Source organism: Oncorhynchus keta, chromosome 14, assembly GCF_023373465.1.
Source record: "Oncorhynchus keta strain PuntledgeMale-10-30-2019 chromosome 14, Oket_V2, whole genome shotgun sequence".
Taxonomy (NCBI): Eukaryota; Metazoa; Chordata; class Actinopteri; order Salmoniformes; family Salmonidae; genus Oncorhynchus; species Oncorhynchus keta.
The window spans coordinates 25,095,579-25,121,896 of NC_068434.1; the positions used below are offsets into that span (position 1 = coordinate 25,095,579).

Here is a 26,318-nt window from a genome sequence, read left to right on the forward strand (position 1 = left end):
ACAGATTTCCATTACTTAGAGCTGATTTGCTGGTGTTTTTAATGTCTTTTATGTCCAACAAAAAATAAAAACGTTATTTATTTTTAAAAATAGTGCCGAAAAAAAAATCACTTGCAGGCAGCCAGTTGGGGAACCCTGCAGTATAGATCAAGTGAGAAGTGGGTAAAGGGTCAACTAGGCCAGGGGGTTATTCTGAGGGCAGGGACATATGGGGCTAACCCTGCCCTCACACAATAATACTACCACACATAATATGATCCTGCTCAGACAGTCTGAGCCAACAGTGCTAACCCAGCTAATGTAGCAGTGGTCTAACCTAGGCCAGGCCAGCTCTCTCCCAGCTGGTAAGCACTGTGATTTACACAGATTAGCTGGCTCCCAGACCCCCCAGCCTCACGCTTTAGGGGATTTCTCTCATATACTGATGGACCATCCAGCCTTTCTGTATTACAGTCATAGTCCTACTCATATTTAACTTTGGCAGTCTATCACATTTGCTATTGGAACTTTGTCAGTGTGTCTGTGTTGTTCTCACTTAGGTCTATTTAATTGCATGGCCAGGAACCGAGGGCTTGGATTACATTTATAACCTACTGGTTCCAGAACACAGCATACTGACCTGATCCAGCCTGGAACCTGGGGAAGGACCAGGATGTAGTAGGATTGCAGACGTCTGGATCAGAGCTTCCTGCCTGGGATTTCTTCACATTTCCTCAAGGACATATGAACTGATCGGGTCTTGGATGAGCATACTTCTGATCTGTAAAGTGTCTCTAATAGTGCAACAGTTCTCTTCATAAAGACCAAAACAGGGTCAATCAAATGAAAAGATTTGGCATGGGTCCTCAGATCCTCAAAAGGTTCTACAGCTGAACGCAGGGCACTACAGAGGGTAGTGCGAACGGCCCAGTACATCACCGGGGCCAAGCTTCCTGCCATCCAGGACCTCTATACCCGGCGGTGTCAGAGGAAGGCCCTAAAAATGGTCAAAGACTCCAGCCATCCTAGTCATAGACTGTTCTCTCTGCTACCACACGGCAAGCGGTACCGGAGCACCAAGAGGCTTCTAAACAGCGTCTACCCCCAAGCCATACGACTCCTGAACATCTAGTCAAATGGCTACCCAGACTATTTGATACCCATTATATATATATATATATATATATATATATTTATATATATTTTTTTTTACTGCTGCTCTTTAATTACTTGTTACTTTTCTCTTATTCTTATCCATATTTTTTTAATCTGCACTGTTGGTTAGGGGCTCGTGAGTAAGCATTTCACTGTAAGTTCTACACCGGTTGTATTCGGCACATGTGGCTAATAAAATTTGATTTGAAAGTAGTTGAGGATGAGGTACTCTGTGGAAGTAGCATGGTATGAGATGTACTGTTTCAGTTATCTTGCATAGGAAGGATGAGCTCCTCTTTGTAGCGCCACTATATTGCAATAAGAATCTGCTTGGCTCCCAGACCACTAGATCATGTTGGTAGGAAGTTGCTACTTTTTAATTCACTCGTCTGTAAGAAGCTATATTTTACTGTGTCCCCGCTGTGCTCTTTACCAAAATAAAATCCACAGGGGACCAACAACAAACAGGGAATATATCCTTGGCCACAGGGCTCATCAGTCAAAACAAAAGCTACTGAGCTGTGAGCTCGTCTTAGTGATAATGACTTGACCTATACACATTAGGCTGACAATATGCTCATTAGCACATACAGTATGTGCACACTGCACATATACAGACAGCTGAATGCGGGAGGTGAAACATACATGAACCTGGCCAGTCTTTTCTTTAGCAGTTCTCTAAATCATGATGTGCGTTAGCAGCTGGTCAATTCCATGCTAACGGAATTACTCTTGAGACTGATTTTCTCTTTAAATATATACCAAACAAAAACCATTGAAATCATATACTGAGTCTCACCGTAATTCCATCACCATGGAATTGCCCAACCTTAACATGTGAATGTGATTTGATGCCAACCCTCAGCCAAACAGGATGGGTTTTGTACCAGTTCGTACTCCTGACAAGCTCTTGTACTCTGATTCATCTTGGTCCTCAATCAGTGGCGATTTGAGCAGGTACGTCTTGGTGGGGCAAACTCCCCAAGCAAAGCCACTACACAAGACTAAACAATACAATTATTGCACTATAATGGTGACAAATGGTGCACATAAACAGTTCGGGCCTACATAAATCTGACCCAACAGCAGAGATTTCTTTTCAGCACCATGGAATGAATCCTTACCCTGCTTCAGCAGAGCCTTGTCTGGCAGCAAAACAGTTTACCGCCTTTAAAAAAAAAACATGTGACTTTGTCACACCCTGATCTGTTTCACCTGTCATTGTGCTTGTCTCCACCCACCTCCAGGTGTCACCCATCTTCCCCATTATCCCCTGGGTACTTATACCTGTGTTCTCTGTTTGTCTGTAACCAGCTCGTCTTGTTTGTCAACTCAACAAACGTTGTCTCAGCTCCTGTTTTTCCTCAGTCTCTCTTTTTCTCGTCCTCCTGGTTTTGACCATTGCCTGTCCTGACGCTGAGCTCGCCTGCCTTGACCTGTCATTTGCATGCCCCTGTTGTTGCAATATACATTGTTACTTTAACACAGTCTGCACTCGGGTCTTACTTGAAACCTGATAATACGACTGACCCAGCAGACTTGGACCAGCTCCGCAACGCCGTCTCCTCCCAAGGAGCCACCATTGGCACGAGGAGTTGCTTCGCAGTCTGATGGAAGGTTTCCAGGCCATGGCCGAACATCACAACCTAGCATTGGATGCATTGCGGGAGAAATTCCATGGGTTGCTTACTAGGCAGCCTACCACGACGGTAACCTCCCAGCCCCTCAGTAACCCGGCGGGTAGCCGTTCCCCTCGGACCGCTCAAGTATAGCGTACATCATTATGCTGATGTCCGGGAGGGTACTCACCTGGGCCACGGTGGTGTGGGAGCAACAATCCGCCGTCTGCCTCAGTCTGGAGGAATTCGTGACAGAGGTGAAAAAAGTTTGAGATTCCGGTGTCCGGGCGAGAGGTTGCCTGGAAATTACTCCAGCTTCGGCAGGGCTCCCTCAGTGTGGCAGACTATGCAGTGGATTTTCACACGCTAGCAGCAGTGGGTGCCTGGAACCCGGAAGCGCTGTTCGATACGTTCCTGCATGGATTATCGGAGGAAGTAAAGGACGAGCTTTCAGCCCGGGAACTACCGACGAATCTCTACTCAATCATCACTTTAACCATCCGGATCGATGGTCGCTATGGGAACGTAGGAAGGAGAAGAGGTCTGATTGCGGTCCAAATCGCTCACTCAAGGATCCCACCTTGCATCTGATGAACTCCGGAAGTCCCCGGCGTCTACGTCCCCGAGAGTATCCGAGCTTCCCCGACTTCTTCCAAGAGCCTCCGAAGACAGACGATTTGCCTCTTCCCGAGCCAATGCAGCTCGGCAGGGATAGGCTGTCTCCAGCCGAACGCCTACAGACTTAACACCCAGAGTTGTCTGTATTGCGGTAATGCCAGTCATTATGTGTCTACCTGTCCCTTCTAGAGACCTAGCTTATTGGTAGGAATGATTACTCTGGTGGGTCTTAAGAATAGTTTTGCTTCTCCCCTTACTCGCCCCCCTCTCCATGCCACCCTGCTGTGGGGTGACGAGTCCAAGTCTCTCTAGATACTCATCGACTCAGGGGCCGATATGAGTCTTATGTACGCTATCCTGGCGTCCGAGCTGGGCATCCCCACTCAACCCCTCTCCATTCCCATGGATGTTAGAGCACTGGACGGCCGCTCTATAGGCGGCTTCACCCACTATACCACCCCCATCAACCTACGAGTGTCAGGGAACCACAGCTAGATGATCCAATTCCTGTTAATTGAGTCTCTGCAGGTTCCCGTGGTAGTGGGATTCTCTTGGCTCCAGTGACACAATCTCTCAATTGACTGGTCTACTGGTGCCATCGTGGGCTGGTGCACATTCTGCCACGTCTTCCTGGGGGCTTGGAAATTACCCTGGACCTCTCTGCCATTCCCACGGAGTACCAGGACCTCTGGGAGGGGTTCAGTAAGACCCGGGCCACTTCACTTCCAGCACCGACTGGTATCCAAGAAGGTCAAGCCAGATGCGCCGGCACGCCGCTATAGCCCTGTGACTAAGCAGGAGCGGAGACAAAACGCTGGTTGACTTGAACAAACAAGACAAACTGACCCAGGCAGACAGAAAACACAGGTATAAATACCCAGGGGATAAGTTGGGAAGATGAGCGACACCGGGAGGTGGGTGGAGACGAGCACAAGGACAGGTGAAACAGATCAGGCCGTGACAGATCTTCAGGTCGGAGTTCACGAAAGAGGCCCGAGTTGGATGACCGTTCAAAACGTATTTTCCCAGTCGGAGCTAGTTTTTTTCCCAAGTTACCAGTTGTCTTGAACTCACTGAAGTCTGAGATTTCCCAGTTCTGAGTTTCCAGTTGTTTTGAACATGACATACAGTTGAATCTGAAATTTACATACACCTTAGCCAAATACATTTAAACTCAGTTGTTCACAATTCCTGACATTAAATCAGAGTAAAAATTCCCTGTCTTAGGTCAGTTAGGGTCACCACTTTAGTTTAAGAATGTGAAATGTCAGAATAATCGTAGAGAGTGATTTATTTCAGCTTTTACTTCTTTCATCACATTCCCAGTGGGTCAGAAGTTGACATACACTCAATTAGTGTTTGGTAGCATTGCCTTTTAAATTGTTTAACTTGGGTCAAATGTTTTGGGTAGCCTTCCACAAGCTTCCCACAATAAGGTGGGAAGCTTGTTTCTCCTGACATGGCTGGTGTAACTGAGTACGGTTTGTAGGCCACCTTGCTATCACATGCTTTTTCAGTTCTGCCCACAAAATGTTCTATAGGATTGAGGTCAGGGCTTTGTGATGGCAACTCCAATACCTTGACTTTGTTGTCCTTAAGCCATTTTGCCACAACTTTGAAAGTATGCTTGGAGTCATTGTCCATTTGGAAGACCCATTTGCGTCCAAGCTTTAACTTCCTGACTGATGTCTTGAGATGTTGCTTCAATATATACACAGAATTTTTCTCTCTCATGATGCCATCTATTTTGTGAAGTGCACCAGTCCCCCCTGCAGCACAGCACCCCCACAACATGATGCTTCCACCCCTGTTCTTCACGTTTGGGATGGTGTTCTTTGGCTTGCAAGCCTCCCCCTTTTTCCTCCAAACATAACGATGGTCATTATGGCCAAACAGTTCAATGTTTGTTTCATCAGACCAGAGGACATTTCTCAAACAAGTATGATCTTTGTCCCCATGTGCATTTGCAAACCGTAGACTGGCTTTTTTATGGAGGTTTTGGAACAGTGGCTTTTTCCTTGCTGAGCGGCTTTTCAGGTTATGTCGATTTGGACTCGTTTTATTGTGGATATAGATACTTTTGTACCTGTTTCCCCCAGAATCTTCACAAGGTCCTTTGCTGTTGTTCAGGGCTTGATTTGCACTTTTCGCACCAAAGTGCGTTCATCTGTAGGAGACAGGACGCATCACCTTCCTGAGCGGTATGACGGCTGCACGGTCCCATGGTGTTTATACTTGCATACTATTGTTTGTACAGATGAACGTGGTACCTTCAGGCGATTGGAAATTGCTTCCAAGGATGAACCAGACTTGTGGAGGTCTACAATTTTTTTCTGAGGTCTTGGCTGATTTCTTCTGATTTTCCCATGATGTCAAGCAAAGAGGACTGCATTTGAAGGTAGGCCTTGAAATGCATCAACAGGTACACCGCCAATTGACTCCAAATGATGTCAATTAGCCTATCAGAAGCTTCTAAAGCCATTACGTAATTTTCTGGAATATTCCAAGCTGTTTAAAGGCACAGTCAACTTAGTGTATGTCAACTTCTGACCCATTGGAATTGTGATGCAGTGAATTGTAAGTGAAATAATCTGTCTGTAAATAATTGTTGGAAAAATGACTTGTGTCATGCACAAAGTAGATGTCCTAACCGACTTAGTTTGTGCATGACAAACTATAGTTTGTTAACGAGAAATTGGTGGTTCAAAAACAAGTTTTTAATGACTCCAACCTCAGTCTATGTAAACTTCCGACTTCAACTGTAAGTCATGCTCGATTGACAGCATGGCCGGTGTATTCAACCTTTTCTGGCCTTTGGTGTTGAATGTTTATCCTTTTAAGCTTGGAAAAGAGACCCTTAAACCCAGTCTTGGATCACACACCCATTCCACTGAATAGCAGGCTAGTGATTGCTTTGCAATGCTTGCAGTTAGCCACTGATTCCTTCCAAACCACTCATTGTTGAATATGCGATTTCCAACTTGTTGTGTAATGTTTATATCCAATGGCCAATGAGTACCAATACGTGTTAACTGTAATTTATCTTCATATGACAAGAATTGAAACGGTTTTCCAGACGATTGTCGACGTGATTCAAATCAAATTGTATTTGTCACATGCGCCGTATACAACCGGTGTAGACCTTACTTTGAAATGCTTACTTACAAGCCCTTAAAAAACAATGCAGTTCGAGAAAGAGTTAAGAAAATATTTACTAAATAAACTAAACTATAAAATGTGCAATAAAATAACAATAACGACGCTATATACAGGGAGTACCGGTACCGAGTCAATGTGCGGAGGTACAGGTTAGTCAAGGTAATGTGTTCAGGTAGGGGTAAAGTGACTATGCATAGATAATGAACAGTGAGTAGCAGTAGTGTAAATACAAAGGGGTGGGTGTCAATGTAAATAGTCCGGCTGGCCATTTGATTAATTGTTCAGCAGTCTTATGGCTTGGAAGATGAAGCTGTTAAGGAGCCTTTTGGCGCTCCGGTACTGCTTGTCGTGCGGTTGGAGAGAGAACAGTCTATGACTTGAGTGACTGGAGTCTTTGACCATTATTTTGGAGTCTTCCTCTGACACCGCCTAGTATATAGGGCCTGGATGGCAGGAAGCTTGGCCCCAGTGACATACTGGTCCATATGCACTACCCTATGTAGCGCCTTGCGGTCAGATGTCAAGTAGTTACCATACCAGGCAGGATGCAACCAGTCAGGATGCTCTCGATGGTGCAGGTGTAGAACTTTTTGAGGTCCTGGGGACCCATGCCAAATCTTTTCAGTCTCCTGAGAGGGAGAAGTCGTGCCCGCTTCATGACTGTCTTGGTATGTTTGGAACATGATCGTTTGTTGGTGATTTGGACACCAAGGAACTTGAAACTCTCGACCCGCTCCACTACAGCCTTGTCAATGTTAATTACAGCGCGTCGATGTTAATGGGGGCCGGTTCGGCCCTCCTTTTCTTGTAGTCCACGATCAGCTCCTTTGTTTTGCTCACATTGGGGGAGAGGTTGTTGTCCTGACACCAGACTGCTATGTCTCTGACCTCCTTCCTATAGGCTGCCTCATCGTTGTCTGTGATCAAGCCTACCACTGTTGTGTCGTCAGTAAAAATTATGGTGTTAGAGTAGTGCTTGGCCATGCAGTCGTGGGTGAACAGGGAGTACAGGAGGGGACTGAGCATACACCCCTCCAACCAGACATGCTTTATCTACTAATTTGCTGGATGCAGAGTTCAACAGAGTACAAGTGAAGGTCAAGCAAATCATAGAGAAAGCAGACTGTATTGCAATCATCTCTGATGGGTGGTCAAATGTTTGTGGGCAAGGAATAATTAACTACATCATCCTCCACACCTCAACCAGTATTCTAAAAGAGCACAGACACAAGGGACAACAGACACACCGGTCTCTACATTGCAGATGAGCTGAAGGCAGTCATCAATGACCTTGGACCACAGAAGATATCACAGAAGATATTTGCACCCGGTGACAGACAATGCTGCAAACATGAAGGCTGCTGGGTTAAAGTGGAGGAGTCCTACCCTCACATCACACCCATTGGCTATGCTTCTCATGCATTGAATCTGCTCCTCAAGGACATCATGGCACTGGAAACAATGGATACACTCTACAAGAGAGCCAAGTAAATGGTTAGGTATGTGAAGGGTCATCAAGTTACAGCAGCAATCTACCTAACCAAGCAAGTGAAAAAAGAATAAGAGCACCACATTGAAGCTGCCCAGCAACACCAGTTGGGGTGGTGTTGTCATCATGTTTGACAGTCTCCTGGAGGGGAAGGAGTCTCTCCAAGAAATGGCGATATCACAGTCTGCCGATATGGACAGCCCCATCAAAGAGGATCCTCCTGGATGATGTATTTTTGGAGAGAGTGGTAAGCAGCCTAAACCTCCTGAAACCTATAGCAGTGCCATTGCATGGATTGAGTGAGACAATGCCATCCTGTCTGATGTTCAGACTCTGCTTGCAGATGTAAGAGAAGTAATCCATACTGCCCTGCCCACTTCACTGTTGCTCCAAGCAGATGAAACTGCAGTTCTGAAATACATCAAAAAACGTGAAGACTTCTGCCTGAAGCCCATCCACGCCGCAGCGTACATGTTGGACGTATATGCTGGCAAGAGCATCCTGTCTGGTGCAGAGATCAACAAGGCCTATTGTGTCATCACTACCGTCTATCGCCACCTTGGCCTGGATGAAGGCCAGATTCTTGGCAGTCTGGCAAAGTACACTTCCAAGCAAGGGCTTTGGGATGGAGATGCAATATGGCAGTCGTGCCAACATATCTCATCAGCCACCAGGTGGAAGGGACTTCGTGGATCTGAGGCTCTTTCCCCTGTTGCCTCTATCCTCCAAATCATACCAACATCAGCCGTCTCAGAGCGCAACTGATCCTTGTTTGGGAACACACACACCAAAGCACGCAACAGGCTGACCAATGCAAGGGTTGAAAAATTATTGGCCATCCGGGCAAATTTGAGGCTTTTTGAGCCTGACAACGAGCCATCCTCGGAAAGTGACAGTGAAAATTAGGCCTCAGTCTGATGTTCAAGAAGTGGACATTGAGGAGGTCCAGGGAGAAGACATGGAAGCCTGAGAGGAAGACAACCAAAGCTTTGGTTTCTAGACTATCATTTTACAGATGTATGTTGAAAACATTTTTGGGAGATGCGATGGATCATTGGGGATCATTCAATATTCCCTTTTGTTGTTCAGTGAAATCATCACATGTAAAGAGTCAACTCATTTAATTAGTTCAATTCATAACTAAATAGATTTTTTTTATTTCTATTGCAAGGTTTAATCATTTGCAATTATGTTTCTGTCTCCATATGATATGATAAATATAACCAATGCAAAAAACAGCTACATTTAAATGTATTAATATTGCATATATTTCAATTAATTCCCATGTATTCCTGTTAATTCCCACGGAAAGTTTCCACCTCTGAATATTCACCAAAATGGGCAACCCCAGGTATTACAGACTCGGTCAGGGAGAGGTTGAAAATGTCAGTGAAGACACTTGCTAGTTGGTCCGCGCATGCTTTGAGTACACGGCCTTGTGAATGATGACCTGTTTAAAGGTCTTGCTCACATCGGCTACGGAGAGACGTGATCACACGGTCGTCTGGAAAAGCTGGTGCTCTCATGCATGCTTCAATATTGTTTGACTCAAAGCAAGCATAAAATATATTTAGCTTGTCTGGTAGGCTCACGTCGGATTACATTTTAGTCCTGTATTGATGCTTTGCCTGTTTGATGGTACGTCTGAGGGCATAGCGGGATTTCCTATAAGAATCCGGATTAGTGTCCCACTCCTTGAAAGTGGCAGCTCTAGCCTTTAACTGGGTGTGGATGTTGCCTGTAATCCATGGCTTCTGGTTGGGATATGTACGCACGGTCACTGTGGGGATGATGTCGTCGATGCTCTTACTGATGAAGCCGGTGACTGAGGATGTATACTCCTAAATGTCATTGGATGAATCCCAGAACTTATTCCAGTCTATGCTAGCAAAATAGTCCTGTAGCGTAGCATCTGCATCATCTGACCACTTCCGTATTGAGCGAGTAACTGGTACGTCCTGCTTTAGTTTTTGCTTGTTAACAGGAATCGGGAGATTTGCCAAATGGAGGCCGAGGGAGAGCTTTGTATGCGTTTCTGTGTGTGGGGTAAAGGTGGTCAAGAGTTGTTTTTCCTCTGGTTGCATATGTGACATGCTGGGAGAAATTTAAGTTTGCCTACATTAAACTCTCCACTTGGAGCACCGCTTCTGGATGAGCATTTTCTTGTTTGCTTTTGACCTTACACAGCTCATTGAGTTCAGTCTTAGTGCCAGCATACAGCTTATCATGATGTACTCTACGTCCAGGTGAGCATAACCTTGAGACTTATTTAATATTAGACATCGTGCACCAGCGGTTATTGACAAATAGACACACACCCCCACCCCTCGTCTTACCAGACGTAGTTATTCTGTCCTGCCGATGCACGGAAACCCCAGCCAGCTTTATATTATCTGTGTCGTTGTTCAGCCACGACTTGATGAAACATACTGTAAGATATTACAGTTTTCAATGTCCTGTTGGTAGGATAGTCTCAAGTAGAATCATCCAGTTTATTTTCCAGTGATTGCACGTTGGCCAATAGAACGGATGATAGAGGTGAGTTACCCACTCGTCGACAAATTCTCTTACGGCTGAAATCCCGTTAACGGGGTCGATTTGACAACAGCCAGTGAAAGTGCAGGGCGCCAAACTCAAACAGAAATCTCATAATTAAAATTCCTCAAACATACAAGTATTATACACCATTTTAAAGATAATCATTTGCGCCAGCCTGACGTAGCTCATGGCATTCTGCCAGACCCCTTAGTCAAACAGCTCTTATTCACTCCCCCTTCACAGTAGAAGCCTGAAGGCCTGAACAAGCCTGAACAAGGTTCTAAGACTGTTGACATCAAATCAAATCAAATCAAATTATCTAGTGAAAGCCTTAGGAAGTGCAGTCGGACCAAATTTTACACTGTATATTGGATAGGCAAAGACTTGAAAACCTACAAACTTCAGATTTCTCACTTTCTGGTTGGATTTTTTTCTCAGGTTTTTTTTATGAGTTCTGTTATATTCACAGACATCATTCAAACAGTTTTAGAAACTTTCATAGTGTTTTCTATCCAAATCTACTAATAATATGCACATAGCTTCTGGGCCTGAGTAGCAGGCAGTTTACTCTGGGCACTTTATTCATCCAAGCTACTCAATACGTCCCCCCAGCTATAAGAAGTTAAGGAACCCTGCTCTCCGCCCCCTGTGTTTCCATATTTTCATCACGCGAATGACAGTGATTTGGGCCTGGTCTCAGAGAAGCAGTACATCCTTCGCATCGGAATTATTAAATAAAAAATCTTTGTCTAGTTCGAGGTGAGTAATCGCTGTTCTGATATCCAGAAGCTATTTTCGGTCTTAAGAGACGGTAGCAGCAACATTATGTACAAAAAAGTTACAACAATGCAAAAAAACTAACAAAATAGCACAATTGGTTAGGAGTCCGTAAAACGTAAGCCATCCCATCCAGTGCCATTATCTTCTTGGTCATTCATGATGGTGACTGCTTGTCTAGCATGCTAGCTAACATTTTGAAAGTATGTGGTTGACATGATCAGTCCAGTCAAAACAGTCCGGTAGATGTGACGTGATTTGACGTAATTTTATCTGTGGCCAATGACATAATGCCTTCTTGTATGGGCACTTAATAATAATAATAATAATAATAATAATAATAATAATAATAAAATTTAACTCTATGGCAGCACCCAAGGGGCTTGAATTTTCGAGCTCTCCCCATAGATTTTGCAGTGATGTAGTGTCCCCATGAATGACAGAACACTGAGCCAATCACCGCGCAACTAGAGGACATTACCAACATCTACGTTCCATATTTTCCGCTGGCTGCCCCACCACCACCACAGAAAGCACTAAGCTAGGCTGAAACACCTGCATTTTGAAGCTGCCTTACTTGAGAAAGCAAAAGAAGATACCATGTTTGAATGCAGATATATATCATTTTTATTTTATTTTTTACATTGTTTGCAAACTAATATGTGACATGTTTTAATGCCAAAATGTCTTGCTAAACAGGTGGGGCTATCACGGCTCTGGCTAAGACCCAGATGCAGATACAGGAGGCGGATAGTACAAGTCTCAAGAGTTTATTATAGTACAAGAGGCAGGCAAAATGTAAGTCAAGGCAGGCAAAGAGTTGTTGTAATCCAAATCAGAGTCAGGCAGGTATAGAACGGCAGGCAAGATCAGGGTCAGGGCAGGCAGAAAGGTCAAAACTAGGAAAAACAAAAACAAGAGCACAGGAAACACAGGAACATGCTGGTAGGACTGGACCGGGACGAACTAGCAATAGACAAGCAAAGAATGAGGTATAAATACACAGGGGATAATGGGGGAAGATGGGAGACATCCGAGTGGTGCAACGGTCTAAGGCACTGCATCTCAGTAGGCAATCATTGTAAATAAGAATTTGTTCTTAACTGACTTGCCTAATTAAGTAAAAAATGGGGGGTGGAAACAAGCACAAAGACCGGTGAAACAGATCAGGGTGTGACAGGGGCTCTAAACAGGTGGTCCACCTGCCCTAAATTAATACTAAATAATTAGGAGTGGAGCATTGGAAACAGTGCCGACTGCACTTTCTGTCTCCGTGTGTATAGGCTGGGGGCTTGATGAACAGATAAACTATACAAGGACAGTAGGATGTCTGATAAATGTGTTTTTATTACCATTTTCATCATTTTATTTCACCTAGTCCTGCATGTTTTCACTGTACCCTGCAATCACACCTGAAACCCTGTACATGTGACTAAGCACTGAATTTTAATCTAAAAATTAGACTAATCTCAAGCCTGTGGAAAACCTAGCTGTTGCTAAGAGACAGTAGTATTGAGCCCCAAATGATATTATAGGGGGCTTCATAATGCTGTATCTTAGCAACTTAGTTAATGATTGTATTCTGATATGAAATGGTACAGCTCTGTAATCACACTACCATTATTTATCTCCACAGTTAAAGCTACTCGCCCAAGCCTCTCCAGGTTCTCCTTTACCCAAATCCAGATAGCAGATGTTCTGAAAGAGCTGCAAAACCTGGACCCGTACAAATCAGCTGGGCTTGACAACCTGGACCTTCTATTTCTGAAACTATCCGCCGCCATTGTCGCAACCCCTATTACCAGCCTGTTCAACCTCTCTTTCATATCGTCTGAGATCCCCAAGGACTGGAAAGCTGCCGCAGTCATCCCCCTCTTCAAAGGGGGAGACACCCTGGACCCAAACTGTTACAGACCTACATCCATCCTGCCCTGCCTATCTAAGGTCTTCGAAAGCCAAGTCAACAAACGGGTCACTGACCATCTCGAATCCCACCGTACCTTCTCCGCTGTGCAATCTGGTTTCCGAGCCGGTCACGGGTGCACCTCAGCCATGCTCAAGGTACTAAATGATATCATAACCGCCATCGATAAAAGACAGTACTGTGCAGCTGTCTTCATCGACCTTGCCAAGGCTTTCGACTCGGTCAATCACCATATTCTTATCGGCAAGACTCAGTAGCCTCGTTTTTCAGATGACTGCCTTGCCTGGTTCACCAATTACTTTGCAGACAGAGTTCAGTGTGTCAAATCGGAGGGCATGCTGTCCGGTCCTCGAAGTCTCTATGGGGGTGCCACAGGGTTCAATCCTCGGGCTGACTCTTTTTTTCTGTATATATCAATGATGTTGCTCTTGCTGCGGGCGATTCCCTGATCCACCTCTACGCAGACGACACCATTCTATGTACTTCCGGCCCGTCCTTGGACACTGTGCTATCTAACCTCCAAACGAGCTTCAATGCCATACAACACTCCTTCCGTGGCTTCCAACTGCTCTTAAACGCTAGTAAAACCAAATGCATGCTTTTCAACCGTTCGCTGCCTGCACCCGCACGCCTGACCAGCATCACCACCCTGGATGTTTCCAACCTTGAATATGTGGACATCTATAAGTACCTAGGTGTCTGGCTAGACTGTAAACTCTCCTTCCAGACTCATCTCCAATCGAAAATCAAATCAAGAGTCGGCTTTCTATTCCGCAACAAAGCCTCCTTCACTCACGCCGCCAAACTTACCTTAGTAAAACTGACTATCCTACCGATCCTCAACTTCGGCGATGTCATCTTCAAAATTGCTTCCAACACTCAAACTGCATCCAGTTTGCTGAGTAATCACTGTGCCATCCGTTTTGTCACTAAAGCACCTTATACTACCCACCACTGCGACTTGTACGCTCTAGTCGGCTGGCCCTCGCTACATATTCGTCGCCAAACCCACTGGCTCCAGGTCATCTACAAGTCCATGCTAGGTAAAGCTCCGCCTTATCTCAGTTCACTGGTCACGATGGCAACACCCATCCGTAGCACGCGCTCCAGCAGGTGTATCTCACTGATCATCCCTAAAGCCAACACCTCATTTGGCTGACTTTCGTTCCAGTTCTCTGCTGCCTGTGACTGGAACGAATTGCAAAAATCGCTGAAGTTGGAGACTTATCTCCCTCACCAACTTCAAACATCTGCTATCTGAGCAGCTAACCGATCGCTGCAGCTGTACATAGTCTATCGGCAAATAGCCCACCCATTTTTACCTACCTCATCCCCATAAAGTTTTTATTTATTTACTTTTCTGCTCTTTTGCACACCAATATCTCTACCTGTACATGACCATCTGATCATTTATCACTCCAGTGTTAATCTGCAAAATTGTAATTATTCGCCTACCTCATGCCTTTTGCACACAATGTATATAGACTCCAGTTTTTTTTTCTTCCTATTGTGTTATTGACTTGTTAATTGTTTACTCCATGTGTAACTCTGTGTTGTCTGCTCACACTGCTATGCTTTATCTTGGCCAGGTCGCAGTTGCAAATGAGAACTTGTTCTCAACTAGCCTACCTGGTTAAATAAAGATGGAAAAAAAATATATATATTTATATTATATATATATAATATATATATACTACCAAAAACAGTAATGTTCTAGCTCAGATTAATTCCTTTTTCCATAAATATCAATAGTTTATTTGGGTGAATTCTTAGGGGCACTGTTTTCAAAGTTGCACTTTTATTCTTCACCCTCGTCCTCTATGGAATGGGAACAGTCTGTAATTAAATATTGATTTGGGTGCAGCTGTTTCCGCCTATTCCTTTAGTCTCACGCTCTCATACAGTGGATTAAGCAAATTACAATAACATTTTGTTTGCATATTTCTTGTCAGGAAGGAATTGAGAGATTGTGAGCCCTTTTGAAAAAATACAAAAACATGCCTTGGTGTAAATGTGTTTCAGGTGCTTGAATTTATTTTGGGATATTCTGTTGAAAAAGCTCTGTTTTCAAGGATCACAGAGCAAATATCTCCCTTTTCCTGTAGGTTTGATTGAACAAGTTAGAATTACTGGGGCAATCAATGGAAACCCGGGGAGCTCACTCTCAATATCCTCCCTTCCCTGTGATTGGGTCATGTCATTATGAACCAGCTAAGCAGAGCACAGAGGGGGAGCCGGGGTAGTTGGCACCAAAGTGATGCATCATTTCACGCAGTGATGTCCTTTGCTCAGACCTGAAATAAACTGTTATTCTTTCCTCCAATGTGACAAGCTAGCCTCTTGATCTAGTGGTGCATGCAATTCGCTCTGGAGTGCAGGTTGTAGGTAGGTGCATGGTATCCAAACCTGACAGGGCTCATCTGGTATTATGCTAGACCGGCCCAGCTGTGTGCTTTATTTGACAGGGAGGAAGAAAGAAGGTGAGAGTGCTGTGTAGTAAGAAGCCTAGTGACAGGGCACTGCAGATGACCCCACACTCACATTAGCAAGTGGCAGGCCGCATCCCGGGCTGTATTAGTGTATTGGAACCAGTGGGGAGGCTTTGCTGCTCTAATGGCTGGAGTGCAGTGCAGTGGCCATGACTGCCAGCACATTCTGTCTGGCTTTACTCTAAGCTCAGTTACATAACTGGCCCAGTGTGTGATCCTGAGCCAGGGGCTCTGCGGAATGTACCACAACTCTTGACCCTTGTTGTTGAACATTCTCTCTCTGAAGATCTGACAGAGTGAGCCCTGAATCTAAAACCTGCGTGGTAACCTGTGTGTGTTTGTCCTGACTGACGACCCTGCTCCCACCCCGCATGGTCATATACACCCTGTGGCTAAAGAGGATGCAGTCAGTGCTGCTGCATCACAGATATGTGCTCAGTCTATTGTGATTCCCCAGGCATACACGAGCAACGTATTGGAGGCATCGCCACGGCAGCAGCAGAACGGGGTTAAGCTAAGCCTGGTTGCCATGAAATACTGACCTAGTTAGTATGCGGCTGTAACGCGGAACTTAGCGGCTGGGCTACCCTACCACAGCACAGCCTGCATCCCAGTGAAACCACTCCAAAAACAATAATAAGCCCCGAGTGTGACGAGCTTTTCAACCATATCCTGGTCGTAGGAGGCATTTCCATAGAGGCCCCAGCCTTGCTCCCAATACCAACTTTTCTAATCGAAGGTCTGTTTTGCCCTAAATGTCTTTTTGAATGGATCCTGTGGTTTTTATTTCCTCGAGTCATAACTACTCACAGAATGCCTTTCCCAGCTACAAATAAAATATTTGTCATATCATCATCTATATATTCAATTTGAAAGAGTTTCATTGTGACTCAATAGATGTCATCACAGATGGTGGCTTCTAGGGTGTGTGTCATCGCAGGTTGGTTTGGGGGTGATATCAGTCAGGGAGAATTGGGCCACCAAGGATGAGATCAGTGCTGTAGTATAACACTGATTTACGTCCTGTCAAACATATAAAACTCAGATTTTTTCACCATCTGCTCTCTTTGGCGAGAAAAGAAAAGCCTCTTACATCAGAGATACTGAATCACTGACAGTGACGCTGGGAACCTGCCTCCATATTTCCTATGTGATTTTTACCAAATAGAGGGCTGTCAGGAATCGAAGCAGCGCCACAACGCGTTATATTTTATAGCGAAGGCTGCTGCAGCAGAAGTCAACTCCTTTGTCTGTGAATCTTTCGTCTGCCTGTGTGTGCACAGTTGGCTGGGGAGCAATGTGTGTGTGCGCTGGTGGCTCCATGGCACTATGGGGAAACTCGTTTAAACCTGTCTGAAGGCTCTCGATATATGGGTTCACTCATGTCCTAAAATAAATGTGTTCATATGGGCAGAATATTGTATATACATTTGTTCATATGAGCAGAATATTGTATAAAATGAATAAATAAAAATGCGCTGCAATCGTTGACAAAAAATAAAACAAGGTTGGGCGAATAACTTGAAATGTAATCTATAAGTCTAATACATTCATTAATCAATAAACATCCTCATATCAAAAATATCTATTTCAACCTTGTAGTAATTCATTTTCTTTCAATTTGCTTGATATAATTTCATTATCAATATTAAATAAGAGTAATAAAATAATACCTTTCAGAACATTGAGTTTTTCAGGATAGGCTAATTATTAGAGATTCTGAGGCACTGCATCTCAGTGTAAGAGGTGTCACTACAGTCCCTGGTTCGAATCCAGGCTGTATCACATCCAACTGTGATTGGGAGTCCCATAGGGCAGTGCACAATTGGCCCAGTGTCGTCCGGGGGTAGGCCATCATTGGAAATAAGAATTTGTTTTTAACTGACTTGCCTGGTTAAATAAATAAATACACTTTTTAAAAAGTTTGTCAGCAGCACACTAAAGCTTGGAAGAGTATTCTATATGAAAAGGAGAGTGTGTGGTTCTTCAATAGGCTTTGTGTAGGCTAATATACATATTTGTTGGGTGCTCATTTTGTATCCAGCTGTTTAGTTAGGCCTAGTGATATTGTCGACCATCATCAGCTGAGGAAATATTTTTCTGAATGACAGTCAAGTGACAGCTGTTGATATTGCCACTCCTATTTGCCATGTCTTCAATCTAAGCCTACAAGAAACTGTGCCCTCAGGCCTGGAGGAAAGCTAAAGTCATTCTGCTACCCAAGAATAGTCAAGCCCCCTTTACTGGCTCAAATAGCTGACCAATCAGCCTGTTACCTGTTGCTGACAGGTATATAAAATTGAGCACATTGCCATGAAATCTCCATAGACAAACATTGGCAGTAGAATGGCCTTACTGAAGAGCTCAGTGACTTCCAACATGGCACCGTCATAGGATGCCACCTTTCCAACAAGTCAGTTTGTCAAATTTCTGCCCTGCTAGAGCTGCCCTGGTCAACTGTAAGTTCTGTTATTGTGAAGTGGAAACGTCTAGGAGAAACAACGTCTCAGCCACGAAGTAGTAGGCCACACAAGTGCACAGAACGGGACCGCAGAGTGCTGAAGCGCATAGCACTTAAAAATCGTCTGTCGGTTGCAACACTCACTGCTGAGTTCCAAACTGCCTCTGGAAGCAAAATCAGCACAATAACTGTTCTGGAGCTTCATGAAATGGGTTTCCATGGTCGAGCAGCCGCACACAAGCCTAAGATCACCATGCGCAATGCCAAGTGTCGGCTGAAGTGGTGTAAAGCTCACCGCCATTGGACTTTGGAGCAGTGGAAACGGGTTCTCTGGAGTGATGAATCTTGCTTCATCATCTGGCAGTCTGACGGCCAAATCTGGGTTTGGCGGATGCCAGGCGAAAGCTACCTGCCCGAATGCACAGTGCCAACTGTAATGTTTGGAAATCTTAACACTACAGCATACAATGACATTCTAGATGATTCTGTGCTTCAAACTTTGTGGCAACAATTTGTCCCTTTCCCGTTTCAGCATGACAATAACTTGACTGGCCTGCACAGAGCCCTGACCTCAACCCCATCAAACACCTTTGGGATGAATTGCAATGCCGACTGCGAGCCTGGCCTAATCACCCAACATCAGTGCCTTACCTCACTAATGCCCTTGTGGCTGAATGGAAGCAAGGTCTGTACTCAGTGTAGTACTTTCCACAAAAGTTTTGCTCATCAAGATGGAAGCGTCAGGAATAGCCCTACGGTATTAGAAGTGCTGTTAATTCTGCGACACTTTAACAGAAAATAGCTGTCACTTCCCTACTGTGTCACGTCCCTATTGCTCACTGTCCAAGTCTACTGCTACGGTAGCATTCTCCTCTCCTCCTCCACTCCCATGGAGTCATATGATTGTACACGTGTTTTTCGTCTTTAAAATATGTATATATATTTATTTATTTTACACACTAAGCATTACCATCAACTTCAGAATTTCATGAAGAGCAGTGTTTTAACAAAGCCTCGTTTGAATAAGGCCCACGCACTCATGTGAAGGCATTGAGGCAACTGCTCTGTCACTTCTTGGGAGCTGGATTGCGATTTGCTTGTTGTCCACAGATCTAGTTTGTTGTTTGTTTTTGATGAAAGGGAGTGATTTGGCATGACTCATCGCTGTGTGTTCTTCCTTTGAGACTCTGGCAATCAGCACACATGATGATTGGAATCAGCGAGTGTGTGTGTACGTAGCCTATAGATGTGCAGCCTTCAGTTTTTTTTCTGATATGTTTTTAAATGTATTTTCTGTGAATGGAGGAAAAGAAAGGGGGTTGTTCAGTCTGTCTAATGTATGATTCAATAGGAGCATCAGCTCGTATGTTTGGCAGGCTGACCACGCAGCAGTATGTGGAATGTGCAGGTGAAATGCAGTGGAGTGTTTTGGCATTAGCAAATGAAATAAGTGATGTTCAAAGCTCGAAGGGGTGCTAAAGAGCTCAAGTTTAATTAGATTAAATTGGGCAAGAGCAAGACTGGATAATCAAACAGAAAGCACCCTCTACTGAGAGAGCTTAGTTCCAGCTGTCAGCAATCATACACAGCTAGTATAGGCATCATCATCAGCAGCACACTAATTAATTGTTTAGTTTTAGCCTGTCATTTTATTATCTTAGAAATTTAGATTGACATAGAAGATGTGTAGTCATTTTTCTCTTTTATCTCATTCCAAAAGGGATTGTACTGTAATCTAAACCACAGTGAATTCTTTGTCATTAATGACTTGCCAATTCAGGGTTAGTTATAAATTGCATGTCAGTCCACGATGACCAGAGGCAACTGGGTGTGAATTAGTTATTGCTCGAGACAGATCTTTCTTCTCTTTAGTCATAGCGATCCCTCTTTCTACCCAGCAGGAGATGGGGCTGTGTAGGAGAGGGTTTGTCCTTTTGTGTCTTACTGAGGGCCCTTGAGACGGGCTTTATTCCTGAAGAGGGTCTCACAGGTACCCTGACCCGTCCACTCCAAGGTCACTCTAATAGTCTATAACCATGTTTCCATCCATCCACAGTTATATGCAAGTAAAGTCATACCATATAAAAATCACGTCAACTGTGATGGAAAAAGGAAGTTTCATTCAATTTTATAAATGCTGACCTATATTGTTTTGTTTGACATGGTGGGATCTAATAAATAAACGTTCCAATAAATATTGAGGGTCTTATTCTGGTGACATGTTGATCAATGCTTGACTGCTGTTTGACAAATAAAACTATTCTTGCTCTTATCCATAATAATCTCATAATGTAGACTAGCCTATCCGCACAGCCTACCCGCACTATATCTGCAAGCTGTTGGCTAAAGCCCACGTACTTTAAAACACACCGTCCCCAAATACAGAACAAATTCAAGAAAACATACAGTTTTATACAGAGCCATTATTGCATGGAACTCCCTTCCATCTCATATTGCTCAAATGAACAGCAAACCTGGTTGAAAAAAATAGATAAAGCAACACCTCATAGCACAACGCCTCCCCTATTTCACCTAGATAGTGTGTGTATGTACTGATACAGTGCCTTGCGAAAGTATTCGGCCCCCTTGAACTTTGCGACCTTTTGCCACATTTCAGGCTTCAAACATAAAGATATAAAACTGTATTTTTTTGTGAAGAATCAACAACAAGTGGGACACAATCATGAAGTGGAACGACATTTATTGGATATTTCAAACTTTAAAAAAAATCAAAAACTGAAAAATTGGGCGTGCAAAATTATTCAGCCCCCTTAAGTTAATACTTTGTAGCGCCACCTTTTGCTGCGATTACAGCTGTAAGTCGCTTGGGGTATGTCTCTATCAGTTTTGCACATCGAGAGACTGAAATTTTATCCCATTCCTCCTTGCAAACAGCTCGAGCTCAGTGAGGTTGGATGGAGAGCATTTGTGAACAGCAGTTTTCAGTTCTTTCCACAGATTCTCGATTGGATTCAGGTCTGGACTTTGACTCGGCCATTCTAACACCTGGATATGTTTATTTTTTAACCATTCCATTGTAGATTTTGCTTTATGTTTTGGATCATTGTCTTGTTGGAAGACAAATCTCCGTTCCAGTCTCAGGTCTTTTGCAGACTCCATCAGGTTTTCTTCCAGAATGGTCCTGTATTTGGCTCCATCCATCTTCCCATCAATTTTAACCATCTTCCCTGTCCCTGCTGAAGAAAAGCAGGCCCAAACCATGATGCTGCCACCACCATGTTTGACAGTGGGGATGGTGTGTTCAGGGTGATGAGCTGTGTTGCTTTTACGCCAAACATAACGTTTTGCATTGTTGCCAAAATGTTCAATTTTGGTTTCATCTGACCAGAGCACCTTCTTCCACGTGTTTGGTGTGTCTCCCAGGTGTCTTGTGGCAAACTTTAAACGACACTTTTTATGGATATCTTTAAGAAATGGCTTTCTCCTTGCCACTCTTCCATAAAGGCCAGATTTGTGCAATATATGACTGATTGTTGTCCTAAGGACAGAGTCTCCCACCTCAGCTGTAAATCTCTGCAGTTCATCCAGAGTGATCATGGGCCTCTTGGCTGCATCTCTGATCAGTCTTCTCCTTGTATAAGCTGAAAGTTTAGAGGGACGGCCAGGTCTTGGTAGATTTGCAGTGGTCTGATACTCCTTCCATTTCAATATTATCGCTTGCACAGTGCTCCTTGGGATGTTTAAAGCTTGGGAAATCTTTTTTTCTATCCAAATCCGGCTTTAAACTTCTTCACAACAGTATCTCGGACCTGCCTGGTGTGTTCCTTGTTCTTCATGATGCTCTCTGCGCTTTTAACGGACCTCTGAGACTGAGGTCCGAGACTCTGAGATCACAGTGCAGGTGCATTTATACGGAGACTTGATTACACACAGGTGGATTGTATTTATCATCATTAGTCATGTAGGTCAACATTGGATCATTCAGAGATCCTCACTGAACTTCTGGAGAGTTTGCTGCACTGAAAGTAAAGGGGCGGAATAATTTTGCACGCCCAATTTTTCAGTTTTTGATTTGTTAAAAAAGTTTGAAATATCCAATAAATGTCGTTCCACTTCATGATTGTGTCCCACTTGTCGTTGATTCTTCACAAAAAAATACAGTTTTATATCTTTATGTTTGAAGCCTGAAATGTGGCAAAAGGTCGCAAAGTTCAAGGGTGCCGAATACTTTCGCAAGGCACTGTATGTAGGCTGTGTATGCCTTTTTAAAATGTTTATAGTTCTGTCCTTGAGCTCTTCTTGTCTACTAATGTTCTGTATTATTTCATGTTCTGTGTGGACCCCAGGAAGAGTAGCTGCTGCTTTCACAGCAACTAATGGGGATCCTCATAAAATACTAAGACCAGTCTTTTTTTGTTTTTGTGACAACTATCGGTTGATCAAGACCTGATCTGTTTCACCTGTCTTTGTGATTGTCTCCACCAAGATGTTACCCATATTCCACATTATCCCCTGTGTATTTATGCCTGTGTTTTTCCAGTTGCTGTTTTTCTCATCCTCCTGGTTTTTGACCCTTGCCTGTCCTGTCCCTGAGCCTTCCTACCGTCCTGTACCTTTGCTCCACCTCTGGATTACCGACCTCTGCCTGACCTGACCCTGAGCCAGCCTGCCATCCTGTACCCCACTTGGTCCCACTGACCCTGAGCCAGCCTGCCATCTTGTACCTTGGTCCTCTGCCTGACCTGACCCTGAGCCAGCCTGCCATCCTGTACCTTGGACCCACTACTCTGGATTACCGACCTCTGCCTGACCTGACCCTGAGCCAGCCTGCCATCCTGTACCTTGGTCCCACTACTCTGGATTACCGACCTCTGCCTGACCTGACCCTGAGCCAGCCTGCCATCCTGTACCTTGGACCCACTACTCTGGATTACCGACCTCTGCCTGACCTGACCCTGAGCCAGCCTGCCATCCTGTACCTTGGTCCCACTACTCTGGATTATCGACCCCTGCCTGCCTTGACCTGTCATTTGCCTGCCCCTGTTGTAACAATAAACATTGTTGCTTCACACATTTTGCACTTGGGTCTTACCTTGGTACCTGATACACATTGAACTTTAGATTTTTGTATTCGGAACATTAAAATTTAAACGAAAAACATACATTTTGTGTGCACTGTCATCATACACAGATTTTTATCTGCAACAAGTCTGTTTGGTGGAAACACCACTGGTGGTAAAATGTGTATTTTCTTTTTGCAGATTTTAGATTTTCGCATTAAACTGTCGCCAATTGGCTGGCAACCTAGCTTGTGATGAGAACCTGGCAGAAAGGGACTGTGCTAGGCTGAGTATAATCGTACCTGGCCTGTAGGCTGTGTGATCCAGGCAGCTACTGTCTACAGCCTTGGACCAGATGTCCCTGGAGTGCTCCAGTTTGTGGTCCAGACTCTACCGTGCTGCCCTTGCCCCCAGAACATGCCAAACATGTTAGTAGAATTATATATAAAAGGCCTAGACAGCGTAGAACTGTGGAGGATGGGGGGCTAGGCTATCCCAGGTTATTGAATCTGACTGGAGTAGCTGTGTTCTGTTCACCACGGATAGAGTGGAGGATCTGGTTAACCAGGGAAGGGATTGTGATGGGAGTTATGGGTAGCAGATGGATTGATGGAAGAAACCACTCAGGGGGAACCTGTAGGATGTCAGGCGTGAAACCACAGAATGTCATGGCTAGTACAATCCTGCCATCAGAAGAGTCTCTAACCAAATAGAGCAGTTCCACCATTACAGCAGTACAGTTGAGCTGTTACAGAACCTAAAGGCTGGATAATCAAATAGAAAAGAGTCAAAGTATGTGACCGTGTGCTGACTGTGCGCTCCTGTCCTTTCAGCTCAGGAATGTGTGTGTGTAAGACGGGAGTGTACGGGCCCAAGTGTGACGAGTGCCACCCAGGCTTCTTCCGTTTCAGCAGCACGGGGTGCCAACCCTGCCAGTGCAACAACCTTACTAACTACTGCCACCCACAATCTGGTGAGTAATCCACTACACCACACCTTCTATCTACAAACCACAACAATCACACTTTCTTGTTTCTGCTACACATGAATCCTGTTCGTGTCCATCTCCACAGCTGTGTATTGTTGTGTGAGTGGACACTAAAAGATATCGAGAGGCTTGAAGGAGGTGAAGTTGGATTGAATTGTAGAAACCATCTGTTTGCTATTGTGATGCATAGCCAGATGGCACAGTAGTCTTTCCTGGGATCAATGGAGGAATGGCGTATATTTACTTCCTTAGCTCAGGTCTGATATCAACTAGAATGACCCTCTCAGTCAGCCAGGAAGCGTTACATAAGAAACCTGTGGGTATGTTAAAAAACAAAGACTCTGTCTCTTCCAGATTAACATGGCAGTAACCTGTTCCATTTCTGTCAGAAAACTGGAAAATCAAGATGATTGTTCCTACCTCTATAGGGTTATTTGTTTTAGATCGAGAACACCATTATCACTCCTATCGAGAAGTGAAAGGAACTTGGAACAGAATAGAAGATTCCACAATGACGACACTTAGAAAATGGATTAGTCCTTTTTATAATACATTTTAAGGGACTGTGTATTTCTTCATTTTAGAGGACGTCTGCAATGTCTCACTATACAGAATAATTTCTATTCCACAAAAAACACTCAACTCCATCACTATGTAATTACCAATGAAATAGTCCATTTGAATGTAAGTATATAAACAGTATATTAATACAATAGTGTTACTAGGGTAATTACAGCATTACTAAACAGGTATAGAGTAACAGAAGAAGTTCACCATTCAGCCCAGGCAGAGTAAAGACCCAATAACAGGTAACTCAACAACCTGAGGCTCAAATTCAAATCAACAGGATGGCAGTATTTGCTGCTCTAATGTGTACAAACAAAACCACTATAGGGTTTAGGTGTGGTCAACAAATGGCATGTATCATATTTCCGACAGTTAAAAAAAAAAAATTCACCATAATATTCTCTCCTTTTCCACACAGGCGTCTGTCTGAACTGCCAGGGCAACACTCGAGGACCCAACTGTGAGGAATGCAAGCCCAGATTCTACCGCAGCTCTGGTGCTGCCAGCACCGATGCCTGTGTCGCCTGCCCCTGCTCCAACACCACCTCCACTGGCACCTGTCACACCGGTGAGTAGCCACTACCCCCTGCCTCAGTAGTGCCCTTCTTAGTTAGGTCGCCTTATTAGAACCCTTGCCGGTCTGGTTGCTACTTCTATTTTGTATTTTTTATTGAACCTTTATTTAACTAGGCAAGTCAGATAAGAACACATTCTTATTTACAATGACAGCCTACCAAAAGGACTCCTGCAGAGAAAATAAATATAATAACAATAACCAAATAAAAAATATATTTAAAAAAAAAAAAAATATATATATATATATATATATAGGACAAAACACACATCACGACAAGAGAGAAACCACAACACTACATAAAGAGAGATCTAAGACAACAACATAGCAAAGCAGCAACACATGACAATACAGCATGGTAGCAACACAACATGGTAGCAACAAAACATGGCAGCAGCACAAAACATGGTACAAACATTATTGGGCACAGACAACAGCACAAAGGGCAAGAAGGTAGAGACAATACCTTACGCGAAGGAGCCACAACAGTCAGTAAGAGTGTCCATGATTTAGTCTTTGAATGAAGAGATTGAGATAAAACTGTCCAATTTTAGTGGTTTTTGCAGCTCGTTCCATTTGCTAGGTGCAGTGAACTGAAAAGAGGAGCGATCCAGGGATGTTTATGCTTTGGGAACCTTTAACAGAATTTGACTGACAGAACGGGTGTTGTATGTGAAGGCTGAGGGCTGCGGTAGATATCTCAGATAGGGGGAGTGAGGCCTAAGGGTTTTATAAATAAGCGACAGGTATACAGAGATTACCAGTTTACAGAGGACTATAGAGTGCAGTAATGTGTCCTATAAGGAGCATTGGTGTCATATCTGATGGCCGAATGTTAAAGAACATCAAGCTGCTCGAGAGCACCCTTACCTGCCGATCTATAAATTATGTCTCCGTAATCTAGCATGGGTAGGATGGTCATCTGAGTCAGGGTTAGTTTGGCAGCTGGGGTGAAGGAGG

The 26,318-nt window shown here is 44.0% G+C and overlaps 1 protein-coding gene across 3 annotated transcripts in view; it reads left to right on the top strand.

Annotated features, from left to right (window-relative positions):
• The window catches only part of LOC118393048 (multiple epidermal growth factor-like domains protein 9), a 47,925-nt gene that overhangs the window by 11,574 nt on the left and 10,033 nt on the right, over window positions 1-26,318 (top strand). For all 3 annotated transcript variants that reach the window (XM_035785260.2, XM_035785259.2, XM_035785261.2), the window contains exons 3-4: window positions 24,063-24,202; window positions 25,203-25,352. In XM_035785260.2, the coding sequence (XP_035641153.1) occupies window positions 24,063-24,202; window positions 25,203-25,352 (290 nt within the window). The remainder of the gene's footprint in view (window positions 1-24,062; window positions 24,203-25,202; window positions 25,353-26,318) is intronic.